The 17,500-nt window shown below is 46.6% G+C and overlaps 1 protein-coding gene across 4 annotated transcripts in view; it reads left to right on the top strand.

Annotated features, from left to right (window-relative positions):
- The window catches only part of PITPNM3 (PITPNM family member 3), a gene marked incomplete at its 5' end in the record, with an annotated part of 67,957 nt that overhangs the window by 27,626 nt on the left and 22,831 nt on the right, over positions 1–17,500 (top strand). For all 4 annotated transcript variants that reach the window (XM_083588412.1, XM_083588411.1, XM_083588413.1 and 1 more), the window contains 4 exons: positions 523–630; positions 4,489–4,536; positions 15,021–15,097; positions 16,717–16,952. In XM_083588412.1, the coding sequence (XP_083444538.1) occupies positions 523–630; positions 4,489–4,536; positions 15,021–15,097; positions 16,717–16,952 (469 nt within the window). The remainder of the gene's footprint in view (positions 1–522; positions 631–4,488; positions 4,537–15,020; positions 15,098–16,716; positions 16,953–17,500) is intronic.

Here is a 17,500-nt window from a genome sequence, read left to right as displayed (position 1 = left end):
ACAGTAGATTGAAAAGAGATAAGAGACTCACACTGACTTTCTAAATATCTGCGTATGTGCATGTCTTAAAAAGAATGCTTTTACAGGCACCAAAAAAAACCACCTCAAAAACAACGAAGGTACCTTCTTGACATCAATAGGCATGGAGTTCCAAAGTGTAGGTGCTGCCACACTGAAAGATGGATGGATTTCTTATAAATGCTGAACGGGTATTATGTGGTACCCATAGCAGTGCCAGTTCCACCAACTGAAGTGGTTGAGTCAGCATATATAAGGGATAAGGTGATCTCTTGAGTAAAGTGGTCCCAAATTGTTAAGGGCTTTATATAATAATAGTATTTTACACATGCAGGGGATGCAGTGATGCTCTTGCAAAGGATCCTGGGGGAGACCCTCCACTTTCTGACCCTGTGGCCAGGCCATGCATCCCCACCACGACCTGCTTTAGTCTCAGTGAAGCCATCCTGGCTCTGGTACCCGTGCCATTGTGCTGAAATGTGATGCCGTTTTCTCTCGCCGCAGAGGAGGTGGCAGAAGGGAAGAATGCGATTCTCCTGGGGATGAGCCAGTGGAACTCCAATGACCTGGTGGAGCAGATTGAGACCATTGGGAAGCTGGAGGAGAACCAAGGTAACACTGAGTCACATGCAACGCCCCCTCTCTGCCCCCACCTTCAGGGTTGGAAAAGTTTCAGAAAAGGGGAGGATCAAGGGGATGGAGCGACTCCCCTAAGAGGAAAGGTTGCAGCATCTTTTCAGTTTGGAGAAAGGGCAAGTAAGTGGCAAAGTGATAGTTTATAAAATTCTGCATGGCGTGGAAGAAGTAGACAGAGAAAAGTTTTCCTCCATCTCTTTTAACACTAGAACTCATGACCATTCACTGAAGCAGAAAGTTGTGAGTTTCAGGGCAGATAAAAGGGAAGGAGTTCTTCCTGCAGCACAGAGTTAAACGATGGAACTCCTTGCCACAGGAGGCAGTGATGGCCACCAAATTGGATGGCTTAAAAAGAGGGTTGGACAAGTTCATCGAGGACAATAAGGCTATCAGTGGCTACTAGAGATGATCTGGTCATGGAGATTATGGAAGTGGGGGACTATTGATGGCTACCAGCCATGGTGGCTATGCTCTGCCTACACAGCAGGAGGCAGTAATGCTTCTGGGTACCAGCTGGGTACCAGTTGCTGCTTGTGGGTTTCACATGCTTCCGGGTGGCTGCTGTAAGAACAGGATGCTGGATTAGGTGGGCCTGATCCAGCAGAGCCCAGGAAGGCTATTCTCATGCTCTTAACACCTGGAGGGTCCCCAGTTGGCAAACGCTGCTCTCATTCTCTATAGCAATTGGGAGCCCAGTTTGATGCTGATGCTGCTCTGTTGCCCGGCGACCAAAGTGGCGTGATGCTCTTCCGCAGTGGCTCCCTGCTCCTCATAGCTCAGGCTCAAGACCAGTCTCTGCAACCTGCCTATGATTGCGGATCACAGCTCCCCACTCAACAAATCAACTCTCAAAGGCTTCCAGCTACAATCTTGCCCCTTGTCTTCCCCTTACCTGCTTCACACCTGCCAGCCCTTCCTAATGTTTAGTCAGAATCTCCTTCCTTGTCATCTGAATATGCTGGTTTGGGTTCTCCCCTCTGGAGCAGCAGAAAACAAGGTTGCTCCATCTTCCTTGTGGAAGCCCTTCAGATATCTGAAGATGGCTTTATTACGTCACCTCTCAGCCTTCTCTTCTTCAGGTTAAACATCCCTAAACTCCCTCCACTGTTCCTCATCAGGTTTGGTTTCCAGACCCATGGCAATCTTTGTCAATTAGCTTAGAATTAGATACCTTTTCCAAGTGATGCACTTCCGATAATAAGCTGCTTTGCTGTTTTCTTGCTCTACAAGCCCCTGTCTGTGTGAATCAACAGATTAGTACCCTAACACAAATTCTGTGCATACTAAAGACCTCCGATCAGTTATTGGGCTCTGTTCCAATATGCTGAAGAGAGTAGCATTTGCTGCTCTCTTGTCACTGCTTGGGGTTCTTGTTCCTCCTCCTGCTGGCATGTTTGTTAGCTGACTGTCATGGGTTCCGCACAGGCCAGGCAGCATCTTCAAGGCTGCTAAACAGATAATTAGTGGGTATGTGTGTGTTGTGGGGGGGGGGGAGTGTGATCTGTTTCACGCTGCCCTTGATGATGGCCAGGATCAAGTGCTTCCCTGCTAATTTATCTCAATCAAGACTGGATGATTCATAGGCTTTCCTTTTTTTCTTTGCTGAGAAAAGACAGTTTCTCTGCATCCCAAGCTTTTCTCGCCTCTTGACAGCAGGCAAGGTGGGGCATGGGGGAAGCAGATTAATCTGACAAGGAACAGAGCCATTTAGCGGGGAATGACAGGGCTGAGAACCTCAGATCTGGCTTCCCTCTGGGAGTTGTGTCGTCATTGCAATTGCAAGCCTCTTAGGGAATGAAGCCTGCAAATGGTGCATTTATCTCTCTTTTGTGTCCCATCATGTGTAGGTTGTGTAATAGCCTATCAAGTCTTAAATCTGGCTGTGAGGTGGAGCAGGATTGTGTTCGGTCTTAAATCTGGGTCTTAAATCTGGATCTTAAACCTGGCTACGAGGTGAAGCAGGTTCATACTGGCTTTGGATTCTAAGGACCAGAATTCGGTGCCCTTCTTGCTCATAGAGCAGAACAGGGCTGACTGGGGTCCAGCAAGCATCTCCCAGCCTAATTGATCTTCCAGCTTGCCATAGGGTGAGGGTGTCTTACTCTCTAAGAACATCAGCCTCCCCCACTCCAGCGCTGTGGATCTGGGGCAGCACCCTTTCCATCCTTAGGTACCCACAAGGCGGAATTGCCTACCACAGACTAGATAATATTGTGACATTTCTGCTGGAGACATTGTGCGTGGCAGCAGGGAATTCTCTGCTTGCTGCTAACAGAGCCTGGAGGAAAGCAGCAGGGGAGAGACTAAAGTGTGTGTGTGTGTGTGTGTGTGTGTGTGTGTGTGTGTGTGTGACTCAGTGAGTGAGTGAGTGAGTGAGTGAGTGAGTGAGTGAGTAAATGATTGAATCCCTCTTTCACTTCCTGGGCTTTGTATCAATAACAATGTATCCTCCGAATGTACATATTTCATGGATTTATTTTATTTTTATTTTTCATAGAGCAGAGACCTAAGGAAAGGTAATTGACGCCGTCATAAAAAAGCATGGCGTAATTTTTGATGCAAAAATTACTTTTTGCTATTACTAATAATTATGAAGCCATACTAATCGTTAGTGGCACCAGTTTGGTTGATTTTTAAGTGGGCTGTTTTTGTAGTGCTCCACAATAAGAGCCCTGCTGGATCAGGCCAGTATCCCAACGAGCTCACCTGAATGCATGATATGAGAAACACTCATGGTCAGAAGACAGCGATGCTTCTGAATGCCATTTTCTGGAACCGCAGGAGGGGAGAGGGCTCTTGTGCTTGGAAGTTTTCCACTGAGGGCATCGGGTTACCCACTGTCAAAAGAGGATGCTGCATTAGCTGGACCGTTGGCCTGATCCAGCAGGCTATTTATTATTAGGTTCTTATGATGATGGCCCGTGTGGACCACCAACACTTGGAGGGGCCCTGGGCCGGTTTTAAAACCACCCAAACCAGTAGCCACCACTGTATTTTGGATGGGTGGTTATCCACTTAATTACACATTGTGCAATAGGGTCCTTTCTTCTGTCTCTCCTGAGCTTGTGTGGCTCTGAGCTGTCTGTTTCTACCCATCTACCCACCCACCCTCACTGCTTCCCATTTGCATCACCCTATCTTTATTCCTCATGATAATTAGTATAATTGTATGGCCTTTCAAGAGTCCCACTGATGCAACTGCCACATTGGTTTGGGTGGGAGATGGAGGTTAGTGGTGGGGGAGGCAGGAAAGTCCCTTCCTGGAGCAGCCAAGCTTTGTCATGGGCTTGGAAGGTCAGATTTGGAGCTTGAAACTTGGACCCAATGTGGGTGGAATATAGCTCCTTACGGAGCACTTACAGTAGCTCACTATCAGAGGATGATAAGAGGAATAACAAACATGGGTTTGGCTCTGTGTGCTCTCAATTTATATCATTTATTAACAATAGTGCAATAATCTCCCTCCCATCTCAGTCATAACAACCACTCTGGAGAAATTATCTTAATACTCTAAACTGAAGAATACCCTGTGGATTTGAGCTTAAACTGTCATGTGAAAGATTTTCCAGGTCTGTTTTGATGTCATATGGATGACTGCATTCACAGCTTAACATCTGTGCATGCATTTGTCCTGGAAGATGACACTTAATGCTTGGTAATTGTTTAAAAACCTTTCAACAAAATTTGTAATAATAATAATAATAAAGAATTTGGAGCTTGAAAGTGTCTGGGAGGGAGAGCAATTTGTGGCTCAGCAGATGCAACACAGAGGTTGTTTCCTTGTACTTCTGGCCAAGAGATGCTAACTTTGTCCCTCTTGCTCCCCTCTGGCAGGCGAAGATCCATCTTTCTGCTCATCTGGAGTCCTGCAGGAAAAGCAAAGTGAGTCCTGGTGCTTTTTTGCTTTTTTTAAAAAAAAACCCTCCTCCTCCTCTTTTCCTCCAGAGGGTTCATTCTTGTGTTTGAATTTCAAATGGTAACTGGGATTAAACCCATTGTAATGCTCTTTTCTAAGGCCATCTGGAGGCCAAAATCAGATTTTTGTTGAGCCTCTTCCTCGGGATTATGAAGTTGATTATTTATGACTTGAAAGCCATGTTTTGGTGGTTCTGCCTCCCCTTTGGTTTAGGGAAGTTTTTAATGACTGATGTTTTAATGTATTTTTAATCTTTTGTTGGAAGCTGCACAGATGGGTGGGGTAAATTATTATTATTATTATTATTATTATTATTATTATTATTATTATTATTATTATTTACAACCCCAGATGCTCTTTTTGTATGTGGGGGGGGGGAGCCCAGGCTTGAGCATGCACAGGCTCCAAAGCCGCCGCCCGCCCCCCCGGCACCTTCAGTTAACAAGCCTCTCAAATAGAAAAAGTGGTCCTTGGAGTTTGTGATGTATGGTGTGGGGCAGGCCATGGGGCAGGGCAGTTGCAGATTTCAAGACTCAGTGCTCCTCCAAACAACCTGTTTATTGGGTATTTATCCTGAGTTGCTTATGCAGAGGTTAAACTCTGCCTGTCCTTTAGTGAGCATTCATTGTGATTTGTTTACAGGGCAGTTGTATTATTATTATTATTATTATTATTATTATTATTATTATTATAGCAATATAAAAAACAAATTTATTAAAATACAGATAATAGAAACAGGACAACACTGTTCAGAGTCTTTTCCTTAAAAGCAGTCCATCTCCCAAAGCCTGCCAGAATTAAGAAAGGGATAACAGGGAGGGAGGGAGCCCTTTAGCTTCTCTAGGGATGGGGTTCCAAAGCCTGGGAGCAGCCACTGAGAAGGCCCTGTCCCGTGTCTTCACCAAGTGCAGTGTGCGGTTACACATGTCGGAACATTTTTGCACCACTTTGCTCTTGCAGCTAAAGCAGTCCTTGAATCATCAAATGCCGCCCTCACTCACATCCCATGTCACCTTCACTCTTATCGTTGTACAAAGCAAAATTCATTACGCTCAATCCCAAAGCCAAGCTTTATTGATCTCTCTAACATGAAGGTCCACGGGGAGCTGCTCCGAAATGGGCTCTCTGTGGCTGCAGAGTCGGTGCCAAAGGCCTGCGCTTCTATAAAGTGGGCAGATTGCAGGCTGGGCAGCACTGATTCTGGGGGCTTCCCAGCTCCCACCCCCCTCGCACGCCACTTTGCTCTTTCTCTCTGTCTGTCTCACAGTAACCTATAAGCATTTCAATCTTCCATCAGGTTTTTCTTTTTAAATATTTTTTTTTATCACTTGCTAATAGGAACCATATGCCCACAGCCGCATGCAAGTTTATTTCTCTTTGACAGATTTGTTGTCATAAACAGCCAGCAACAGTGCAACAGATGGCAGGGAAATGGGTCTGATTTCATTGGGGAATGCGAGAATGACACGCTTTCTCTCCCCCCCCCCGCCCCCTCCACCCCGGCCCCGTTCGTTAGCATCGGCTTGTTAATTCTCAATTGTTGGCAATTCTCCTTTTAAAAAACAAACATAAGAAGAGCTGAAAAGGACTTTGTGAGGCACTGAGCGATTATTTCCCCCTTCCCACGCACCCATACATAAGCAGCAGCAAGAATCTTAACCTTCAAGGACTGAGCATTTTTGGGTAGGATGCGTGGTTTGGAGGGACCCTTAAGAGGGCTGGCTGGAGGGGTGGGTGGATAGGTAGGTGGGTGGTGATGCTTTTGACTCAGGGGCTGGATCCAGGCCTGCTGCTCTGGTCAAATGCTTGACTACTCCTTGCAAAGCTATTCCCCCCCCTCCCTAGGCAGCCTGCCTGCTCTGTCTCCCCTGCAGCCAGGAAGGTCTCTTACAAATGGGCAAATACAGGTGAAACTCGAAAAATTAGAATATCGTGGAAAAGTTCATCTATTTCAGTAATTCAACTTAAAAAGTGAAACTAATATATGAGATAGACTCACGACATGCGAAGCGATATATGCCAAGCCTTTGTTATAATTGTGATGATTATGGCGTACAGCTGATGAAAACCCCAAATTAACAATCTCAGAAAATTAGAATATTGTGAAGAGGTGCAGTAGCTGTTCAATCCATAACACCTGCAATGGGTTCCTGTACAACCTTAAGAACATAAGAGCCTGTTGGATCAGACCAATAGCCTATGTAGTCCAGTATCCTGTTATCACAGTGGCCAACACAGATGCCTGTGGGAAACTAGCAGAAGAACACTCTCCTCTCCTGTGGTTTCCAGCATCTGGCACTCAGACACAGTACTGCCTCTAGCCATGGAAGCAGAAGAATAGCCATCATTGCTAGAAGTCATTGATATATGATCACCCATGAGTGTCTGATCTTCTTTTAAAGTAACCCAAATAGGTGGCCTTCATGGCCTCCTGTTAGAGCAAGCTCCACAGTTTAATAGTACACTTTTATAAACTTCTATCATGCTACCTTTTACTTGCCTTTTCATCAACCTTCTTGCCTGACGGTTCTCGGCTTCTCTGCAGCAGGCAAGACAGACAATTAGTCCTTGTCCCCCCGTGGAGCAATGGATGCTTTATGAAGCCCAGCTCCTGCGATGGTCTGCAGCAGCAGTAGCTAGGGCTAGGAGGAGGAGCAAGGGGTGGCTGGACCCCACAAGCCTGGAATTCCCAAACCAGAAACTCCAGAGAAGCTCTTTCTTGCATCTGATGCCCTTAAGAGGCTGAGCCCCCTCCCAGCCCCTTTGGGATATCCTACCGATGCCAGGCAGCAAGTGACCAGAACTGGCTCAGGGCATTAGGGCTTCTGCCCCCTTAAGGATATTTGTTTCTCAGGGAGAAAAAGTCTTCCTTGCAGCTGGGAATACTTTTGGGCAAGTGGCTCCCTCCAAGAGATCTGTCCGAGGTCCTGAAATCCTGACAGGCTCTGTCCATAGTCCTGAAAACTTCACTGACACCCCCAAAGGGATCTGTCCGTGGTCCTGAAAGCATCACTCTGTCCAGCTACTGGACCTTGGTTTATCTGCTAATCTTCATCTCAAGGATCATGAGCACCACTTTGGAATGGGCACCTTGCCAATACCAGGTCTCTCCAGACATCTGTGGGTGCTGTCCTTTCCCCAAGACAGGATGTGTAGCAGATCACCAGATATTGTGGAGATGTCCTGCCTTGGAAGCCGGACTGGCTTTGCCAAAGACCAGGCACTTTGTGACTCCTATGTTCTCCATGTATTATCGCATGGAGGTGGGTGACTTTGCTGTGTCACTGGAATGTATAAAGACCTGTTACTGTGTGGGCAGGACCAGCTCTTCCCTCTCAATTGTTGCCCAGGATAGGAAGGAATGGAGAGGGGGCATGCTTGCACCTCCACCCCCCCAATACTGGGCCTCTGCTATGACTTTTAAAGGGCACCCCATTAGCCCTGGATGCTGTACAGTTGACTGCTACTTTCTGCTACGTTCCCAGTCCAGGGCAGGAGCGGACGATTCTGCCATCTGCTGTGCAAAATGGTCCTCCCAAACCTAGCAGAGAGTAGCTGCATTTGACCTTCTGCTTCCCTCCCCAGGAAATGTGTGTGGGGTCTGGTTTGTTGTTGTTGAGGGCCTCAATCCCTTGGAGGGGTGGTGGTGTAGTGGTCAGAGTGCTGGACCGGTAACTGAGGAGACCAGGGTTCAAATGCAACTTTGATATCCATGAAGGAAAAATGGAATATAAACGCAACAAATAATAAATCCTGGCAGGGGGCCAAAGCCTCTCTTTCATCTCCTCCTCCTATTTGCTACCTAACTGCCTGAAATTAACTTGAGAGCCATAGGGCTCCCCACTTCTTTCTCCCAGATACCATTAGTCCAAATCTCCCCCTGTAGTTTTTACTATTTTCTTCCCACAAAAAGAGCCTGGCATGTTTCTCCCATGCAGGGCTTTGCTGTGCCAGCCCTGCAGCAGGATCTCTGCTATTGAGTACAGATCCCCCTGGGGAGTTCTTTTTTTCCCCTTGCAAAGAAAAGAGGAAAAAGAAATTCCAGTTTTCCTGGCTGTGATTCATAAGCCAGTTTTAGAGCATCTTGTTCTCTAGGGTGGAATCCTTGCCTTGTCCCTGTTTTCTACCTGCTAGCATCCCAGTTGGAGATCAGGGAGCCTTTGGAACAGGTTCTGAATTGCTCCCTGCAAATTACATGAAATGGGGAGATGCAATTTTGCCTTTGCAGCAAAGATTAGTTTTTCTATTCCATTCATTGGTGGCTCAAGTCGGGCTTATTTAATGAGGCTGCTCCCTGTTAACTCAACCCCCCTTCAGCCTCTGCATGAAAGGGGAAGGTTTCATTGAGACAGGAGTTCCACACTGGGCTTAACATTCTCTTGAATTCTTCTTCATGCACTGCATGGTTAAACTGTGGAACTCGCTTCTGCAAGAGTCAGTGATGGCCACCAACTTTGAAAGAGGATTGGACCATTAAAGGAGGAGAGGGCTATTGAAAGCTGCCAACCATGATGGCTATTCTCTGCCTCCACAGTCAGAGGCAGAAATGCTTCTGAATACCACAGGAGAGGAGATGGCTATTGTGCTTGGATCCTGCTTGTGAGTTTTCCACAAGCGTCTGGCTGGCCACTGTGAGAACAGGATGCTGGACAAGATGAGTCATTGGCCTGATCCAGCAGCCTCATCTGATCTCCTTGTGATGGTAGAGTAAATGGGCCCCCTTTGGGGGCTCTTCTTATGGAGGTCTATTGTGAGAGCAGAACCTCCATGCCCAGGGACAGTCTACCTCTGAATACTGTGCAACGGAGAACAATTGGATAGTGCTCTTCTGCTTGTCCTGCTTTGCAGGCTTCCCATACTGGGAATCTGGTTGGCCACTGTGAGAACAGGATGCTAGACTAGATGCCCCCCCTTTGGCCTGATCCAATAGGCTCTGCTTACATTCTTATGAGGAGTAGAGGTTTCCCCAGGAAGCACTGCTGCCTCTCAGCCACTCAGATCTTTCCCTCCATGGCCTGGAGCTCTTCTGAGAAATCTTAGCAGAGACATTTTTCTTGTTATCTACAAATGCCTTAGGAAGCCATGGAAGCAGGTTGCCTGGAATGTGCAATAAGGTCTATGTTTTCTGATTAAGCACAGCTCTTCCATTTTGGGTGGCGCCATCCCTGTCTAGCTGATTGCTGTCTTGATGGTTGAAGGCTGGCTGGCTAACATGTTAAGACAGGGAGGCCTGGGCCTTGTCACTCAGGAGGGTTGGGTAGGCCGAGGATGACTCAGCCTTGCTCAAGAGTGGTGGGCGGTGGTGGTGCTGCCCCCATGGGCTGAGAAACTCTTGCCTTTCTGCCCCCTGGAGCAGTCACTGCCTCTCAGCCTAACCTCCTTTACAGGGTTGTTGTGGGGATTAAATGAGGAAGGGGAGGACCATGTCAGCCACTTTGATCCTCCTTGCAGGAGAAAGGTGGGGTGTAAATGCAGTAATAGAATAGATCAGAACAGAGTTAGCCAATGGGGTGCCCTCTAGATGTTCTTGGACTGCAACTCCCATGGTCCCTGACTGCTGGTCCTGCTGGCCACTGGGAACTGGGATCCAGCAGTATATGTAGAGGACACCACATTTGCTACCCTTGCTCTGGAGAAGCAGCATAACTGAGGAACGACCACTTAGCAGCCAGCAGAGGAGTTGCCTGGAGCAGCCAAGCATTCTTGTGGGAAGAAGGAAAGGTAACTGAGCCTGGCCAGTGTTATCTGAAATTGTAGGTGCTCTTAGTTTGGAGATGGTTTACCTTTGGTCAGGAGGTCAACTTTCCCTCCAGGTCATAGAACTGCAAGACTGGACAAGATACTGTCCTCCTCCTCCTCCTCTTTTTCTTCCTCCCCCCTCTCCCATCTTCCTCGCAGGGCCTGGCATGTTTCAAAGCTTGCCGTGGTTCTTCCCTCCCCAGATCTGTGTTGTAAACAACACCAACGCCAACAAAAAAACAACAACCTCTCAAACAAGTCCATATCCAATCAGGACTTTCCCCCCTGCTGTTTGAATGGAGGACTCTCATCCACGTGCTGAGTTCTACCTTCTGTGTGGGATTTTAATTTACCTTCTTTGCTCCCATAGTTTGTATAATGATGTAATTAGCATAACTTGCAGTAATGACAGTATAAAGGCTGCCAAGGAAAAACTGGCGAAAAGCTGGAGCCTCACCTGGGAGCCTCTTTGAGTCCTACTAAGTCTCTTTTATAATTTTACCTCATTAAAACTCCTCCAGTAAACAGAACAACACATCATTTCCCTCATAATCAGCTTCATTCAGGCAGCTAATGAAATCACCCAGTTTTCTTTATGGTCCCCTTCATCTTCTCTTGCTCTGGGGACCTGCATACAACCTCATCCCTGGTGCATGCTCAACCGCAAGGTCACAGGTTTCTCCTTTTCCATTGGGTCTGGCTGCACAGTTTCCCCTCCACTTGGATGACAGGACCATTCACAGTCCCCAGCACACCTTGGAAACAGTCAGTATTCATTGGCTTCCAGGCAGGTGAGGAGATCAGCACCTTGGAGAGTGACCTTGGTGTGGGTTTCAGGACCTCGGCCAACGATCCTGCTGCTGAGGCAGAACATGCACGTTGCCTCAGCAGCATCCTGGAGCTTTGCTCACTTTTGCCTCTGGTCCTCTGGTCCCACACACCGCCAGCATGTGAGCAGAATGGAATGTGGCCCTCGGACTGGAAAGAACCCCATACCCATGGTGTGTGTCGGTGGACTTTTAGGGCTGCAGGAGATGTCAACGGGGGCATTTTATTTCACCCACAAAATTTATACACTTCATTGGAAAGAAGGGAGGGGGGAGAAAGACACCCAAAGCAGTGTACAGAAAAAGGGAAACCCCCCCAATAATTTCATTACTAAGAAAAATCAGCAACCATAATTTAAAACTTCTGAAAAGTCAAAATAACAGTAGACCAAATCCGAATTAAAACTTGCAACAGCTTTCTGAACATCTGGGTGGGGTTACCTAAAGAGGAATGCTTTCATCAGGCAACAAAAAGAGTACAGTGAAGGGACCTCTGGTCCCACACGGGGTCTGATGTCAAGAGGCAGGGCGTTCCAAAGTGTAGGTGCTGCCACACTATATGACGGAGTTCTTATAAATGCAGGATGCATATTATGTGGCACTTGTAGCAGTGCCAGTTCTGCTGATCAAAGCGGTCGAGTGGGCACATGTTGAGAAGGCAATCTCGCAGGTCAACTGGTTCTAAGTTGTTAAGGGCTTTGTATACTAATAGTAGCACCTTTGTACCTGGCTAGGTAGGGAATCGGCAGCCAGGTGTGGTATGCTTGCCAGACCTCACTCCTGTCAGCAATCATGCTACGGCATTCTGCACTAACTGCAGCTTCCGGATCAAGCACAAAAGAAGTCCCACATAGAGCATATTACAGCAATCCTGTTTGGAAGTAACCAATGAATGAACTATGGCAAAGTTTTCCTGGGGCAGGAATGGCCACAGCTGTTGAAATAGCCACAGTTGGTAAAAGGCACTTTTAGCTACTGATGCTACCAGAGCCTCCAGTGACAGAGCAACCCCAAATTGTGAATCTGCTCCTTTGGGGGGAGAGCAAACCCATCCAGGGTAGGCAACTGAGCAATTTCCCAGACACAGGAGCTTCTCTCACACAGTGCCTCCATCTTGCCAGGATTCAAGCTCGGCTTGTTTCTCCTCATCCATTTTACCCCTGCGTCCTGGCAATGACCCAGGGACTGCGTTGCCTCTACTGAATCATGTCTTATGGCGAAATATAGCCGAATGTTTTCTGCAATGGAAGGTCTTTGGGAACAATCTGCAACTCAGGATTTCCACCTCAAACCAGGTGAATTGCCCTCATAGGCTCAGTGCTGGCATGTCCATGCTGATCCTTTGTTGACTGTGGCCTCAGGTGATTCAGCTCCCACACAAAAGGAGTTTCCCCAGGCAAATCATCACAGCAAGAAACTCCCTTGGTGCCCAGCCACAATGCAAAAAATGTAACACTTTTCTAAGGTGATGTTATTGTGCTAGTCTGCTTTTGAAGTCCTTCATTACATTCTACGACATGTTTACGCCCACTCAGCTGCTTCAATAAGCAGAGCTGGCCCTGTTACAGGAAGCCACAAAATACCCGTTCTGCATTAGTCAGAAACCCATCTTTTAGTGTTGCAGCGCCTGCACATCTGGAACTCCCTGCCCATTGACGCCAGGCAAGCGCCTTCACTATATACCCTTTTTGAAACCTGCTAAAAAAATCATTTAGATAAGCCTACCTAGATGTTCAGAAAGCTGGTGTATGTTTTAATCTGTTTTTAGTCTACCATTGTTTTAACTTTTTTTAAAGTATTGAATTATTATTGTTGATTTTTCTTGTTGATCATTTTCTTGTTTAATTTTTTGTAAACCACTCTTTTAAAACTATCAAGCGATGTATAAATTTTGTGAAATAAAGAAATAAACGTGAGGTAGTCAAGTGGCCAAAACTGTAGTGGCAGTACGCCCTCCAGAGAGATCGCAGTTTTGAATTCCCCTGCTCCATTTTAAAAATTCCCTGCATGTAGAAAGCCAGCAGTCAAAGGGGCTGGAACCCCAACCTTTTATCTTGGCTTTTTTCCTCTGTCCCTCTGATATCCCACCTCACCCTGTTGCCCACGAGTAGAGCCACTTTGGATCAGAGCACCCTTTTTTTTGAGACTGCAGGGATTTCATTTTTAAAAATATCCTCAGGCATTTTTTAAACAAACCCTGCCTGTAGAAAACTAGTGCAGCGAAGAGGAAGTGTGAGGAGTCTTCTTCCCTGACAGGGAGGTTTTGGATAATGTGGGGCAGGAGTCTTCAAATGCAGGACCCCATCCTCTGCTGGTGCAGTCCCAGGGAGGAGGCAGTGCATGCACAGGTGGAGCCAAGGAGAGAAGCCTCTGGAAGCGAGAGAAGGAAGTTCTGGCCTTCTGGCTGCTCCCCAAAACTGGTGCAGAGTTTGGCATCAAAATGCAAAGTGGGGGCAGCTGGGGCAGAGCTCCTGGTGGCCGCCCCAGAGATGGACATGGCAGTCAGGTTTTGCCACGGAGATAATCGGATTCTGTCCTGCGGCTGTTTCCTTGACAACTAACAGAGGCAGAGATAGTGAGTGAGAAGACAGAGTTGAGCGGGTGGAAGAAAAGCCTGGGGTGGGAAGCGACTGAGCAAGCGGCTTTGGGGGGGAGGGTGATATGGGAGTATAAAAATCTTTCCTCACAATTTCATCACACCTTACATTTTGTAGAGTCTCCTCCAGAGATTTCAGGAGTGTAATGTGCGAATTCAGCCCCCTGGTGGGCCTTTCACCTCCCTCCCTCTTCCCCTTGTTACCTTACAAATGGGGAATCGTAGAACTGTAGAGTTGGAACAGACCCCAAGGGCCCTCTTGTCTAACCCCCTGCAGTGCAGGAAGTTGTGCCCCGGTTCTCTGGGGCAGGGGAGTCTGCTGCCTGCAAGATCCCATTTTGTCTCATAGAACTAAAAACAAAATCAGAATCAACAACATATAGAACAATGAGGCATCATAAAGAAATTTCTGCATGTACGTAAAACCGACTTCAAATTTAAATTAGGTAAATTATAATACACCCGTTTCCTATTATTGCAGATATTTCGTTATTAATTGTGTCTCTACTTTATTACAGGTAATAGAAATAATAATAATAATAATAATAATAATAATAATAATAATAATAGACAGGTTTATACAAGCCAGACCATACTTCTATGCACACACTCTCCCCTGCTTGCCCTCAGTCTTCTGCTGTTATTTCTATTAACATTACCATTACTATTACTATGACTAAAATTATTTATATCCTGCCTTCTTTCCAGACTGGGACTCAAGGCAGTTTGCAGAAATCAAAACAACACAGATAAAAAACAAAAAACCTATAAAACGTGATGGTTAGAAAGTAATTAAACTCTAGCAGAAATTAAAGCCAAATGGAAAACAAGTCTATTAACACACAGACAGTAAAATCAGCACAGCACTATTAAAAGCCACTTCTTTAAAAAAAGAAGAAAAAGCAACAGTCAGTTCCCAAAGGCCTGTGAGAATATAGGAGTCTTCAGCTGCTGGAGGAAGGACAACAAGGAGGGAGCCAGTCTGGCTTCTCTAGGGAGGGAATTCCAAAGGCTGGGAGCAGCTACCAAGAAGGCCCTGTCCTGCGTCCTCACCAAGCAGGGTGGTGAGACCGAGAAGAAGGGCTTCCCCTGATGATCTCAGAGCCCAGGCTGGTTCATATGGAAGAATACAGCCCTTCAGGTTGCCACCCAGGTGGTCCCTTCAGATCGTGACTATTATATTAGGGCTGGCAGGAGAGAAAATTCAGCAGCCCATTTGGTGACTGTCCAGGACAACCAGGAGTAAAAGGGTTTGAAAGGTGACCCCGATTTCTCTCTCTTCCTCTAGGGGAGCTCTACAGAGCCTCTTTGAGGAAGCACCGCTATCCTGCGCAAGGCAGCATTGAGATCCACGAGGAGAGTGAGGTGAGCCTTGACCACATCGCATTTCAGGAAATAAACAGGCAGTGTGTGGGAGAGGGGCAGGAGGAGGGTGGGCTCTGCAGAGGAAAGTTTTGGACGTCATGGGCTCTCTTTGATTTCTCCTGGTTTTTATAGTGGAGAGGCTAATAGAATTGTAGGAAAGTAGGACTGGAAGGGAACCCCAGGGGTCATTTAGCACAACCCCCTTCAGTGCAGGAATCACAGCTCAAGATTTCCTTGCAGATGGCCATCCAAACTCTGTTTGAAGGTGCCTTGGGAATTATTGAAAGAGTTGGGTATGTTTAGCCTGGGAAAGAGATGAATGAGAGGAGATACGATAGCCGCCTTCAAATATCTAAAGGGTTAAAGGAAGAGGGGAAAGAAGGTTTTTCTGCTGCTCTAGAGGGGAAGAACCGAACCAGTAGATTCCAATGACAAGAAAGGAGAATCTGGCAAGCGTTGGGAATAACTTTCTGAGGGTGCCATATTTTTCGCTCCATTAGGCGCACCTGACCATAAGGCGCACCTACTTTTTGGGGGGGCTGGCAGGGGAAGCCCGGGTCCCCCCCAGCCCCAGGGACCACACATTCGCCCCATAAGATGGTGGGAATATATGCTCCGAATAGCAAAAAGGATGATTTTTTTAGAAAATTGGAAGAGAGATTATGGGATTATGTGGACGAAAATATAGTAATTATGGGAGATTTTAATGGAGTAACATCGATAGAAATGGACAGAACGCAAAGAGAGAAAACGTAAAGTTCAGGTAGATTACCACTCTCCTTTTTCCACTTAATTGAGAATTTTAATTTATATGATGCCTGGAGAACAAAAAACCCAAGTGTTAAAGATATAACCCATTACTCGGAGGCAAAAAAATCTGGGGGATGAATCGACGCAATATGGCTATCAAAAAAGCTGATGTTAAGTTTAGAAAAAGCAGAAATACTAAACAGATCAATATCAGATCACAATTCGGTATCGGTAATAATGAAGTTTCAAAATCATACTAAGGGAAGGTGGAGAATGAATGAGGAGGTATGGAGAGATGATCAAAGGGTCAAAAGGGCTAAGGAAATATTGAAAGAATTTTTTGAAATAAATGAAAATCAGGATACGGATAAAAAAATGATTTGGGAAGCGAGCAAAGCCTATATGAGAGGGCATGTAATACAACAAATGGGAAGGATAAGGAGAAATAAAGATAATAATATTATGGAAATAAATAAACAAATAAGAGAGAAAGAAAAAGATTTAGTGAAAAACCCAAAGAATGAAAAAAGTGCGTCTTATGGAGCTAAAAATACGGTAAGTGCGGAACATAAGCAGGTGGCAACTCTCCTTAGTTGGATGTTTTTAAACAGAGATTGGATGGCCACCTGCCAGGGATTCTTGAGCTGGGATTCCTGCATTGCAGGGGGTTGGAATAGATGGCCCTTGGAGTTCCCTTCCAGCCCTGCAATTCACTCATTCCTTGTAGAAGCTCCAGCACTGCCACAAGGCTCTTGGGTTTTTCTCACTTCCATTGTCCCTTGACTCCAAAGCGAGATCTGCTCAGGCAGATTGGTTTGCTCTTCTAGGTACGTACATAGCTTGGTTCACTTTTCTCTCTCTCTTCCCAGGAAGGGGGTCAGCAGCAGAACTGCAAAACCCACGTCTTGATCCTGGTCCTGCATGGGGGCAACATCTTGGACACGGGCGGCGGGGAGCCCAGCAGCAAGATGGCTGACATCAACACCTTCACGTCGGTGTTTGAGAAGGTCACACGGGCCCACTTCCCGGCTGCCCTGGGCCACATCCTGATCAAGCTTGTCCCTTGCCCAGCTGTCTGTTCAGAGGCCTTCTCCCTCATGGCAAAGTGAGTTTCCTGTGGGTTTTTGGCTGTCGTGTTGCATTGTTCAGTCAACTAGTCCTGAGTGAGGAAAGGGGAAACCTGTGCTTTGGCCCTTCTCCCTTAGGCTCAGTCTCCCACCTGGGAAATGGGAACAGCCAGAATCTTCTTCACAGGCTTCTGTTGTACGGACAAATAAATACAGTGGTACTTTGGGTTACAGACGCTTCAGGTTACAGACGCCGCTAACCCAGAAATAGTACCTCGGGTTAAGAACTTTGCCTCAGGATGAGAACAGAAAGCACGGCGGCAGCAGGAGGCCCTATTAACTAAAGTGGTACCTCAGGTTAAGAACAGTTTCAGGTTAAGAATGGACCTCCAGAACGAATTAAGTTCTTAACCCGAGGTACCAGTGTGCTGCAAACAGTTCTGGGTGCCACGCCTTGAAAAGGATATTGTGGAGCTGGAAACAGTTCAGAAAGGGGCGAGCAAAATGATTGATGGAGCGACAGCCCTATAAGGAAAGGTTGCAGCGTTTGAGACTTTTTAGCTTTGGAAAGAAGGTGATCAAGAGG

The sequence above is a fragment of the Podarcis filfolensis genome (assembly GCF_964270895.1).
Source record: "Podarcis filfolensis genome assembly, chromosome: 15".
In the NCBI taxonomy this organism is placed as follows: domain Eukaryota; kingdom Metazoa; phylum Chordata; class Lepidosauria; order Squamata; family Lacertidae; genus Podarcis; species Podarcis filfolensis.
This window is presented reverse-complemented; position numbering and strand designations above follow the sequence as displayed.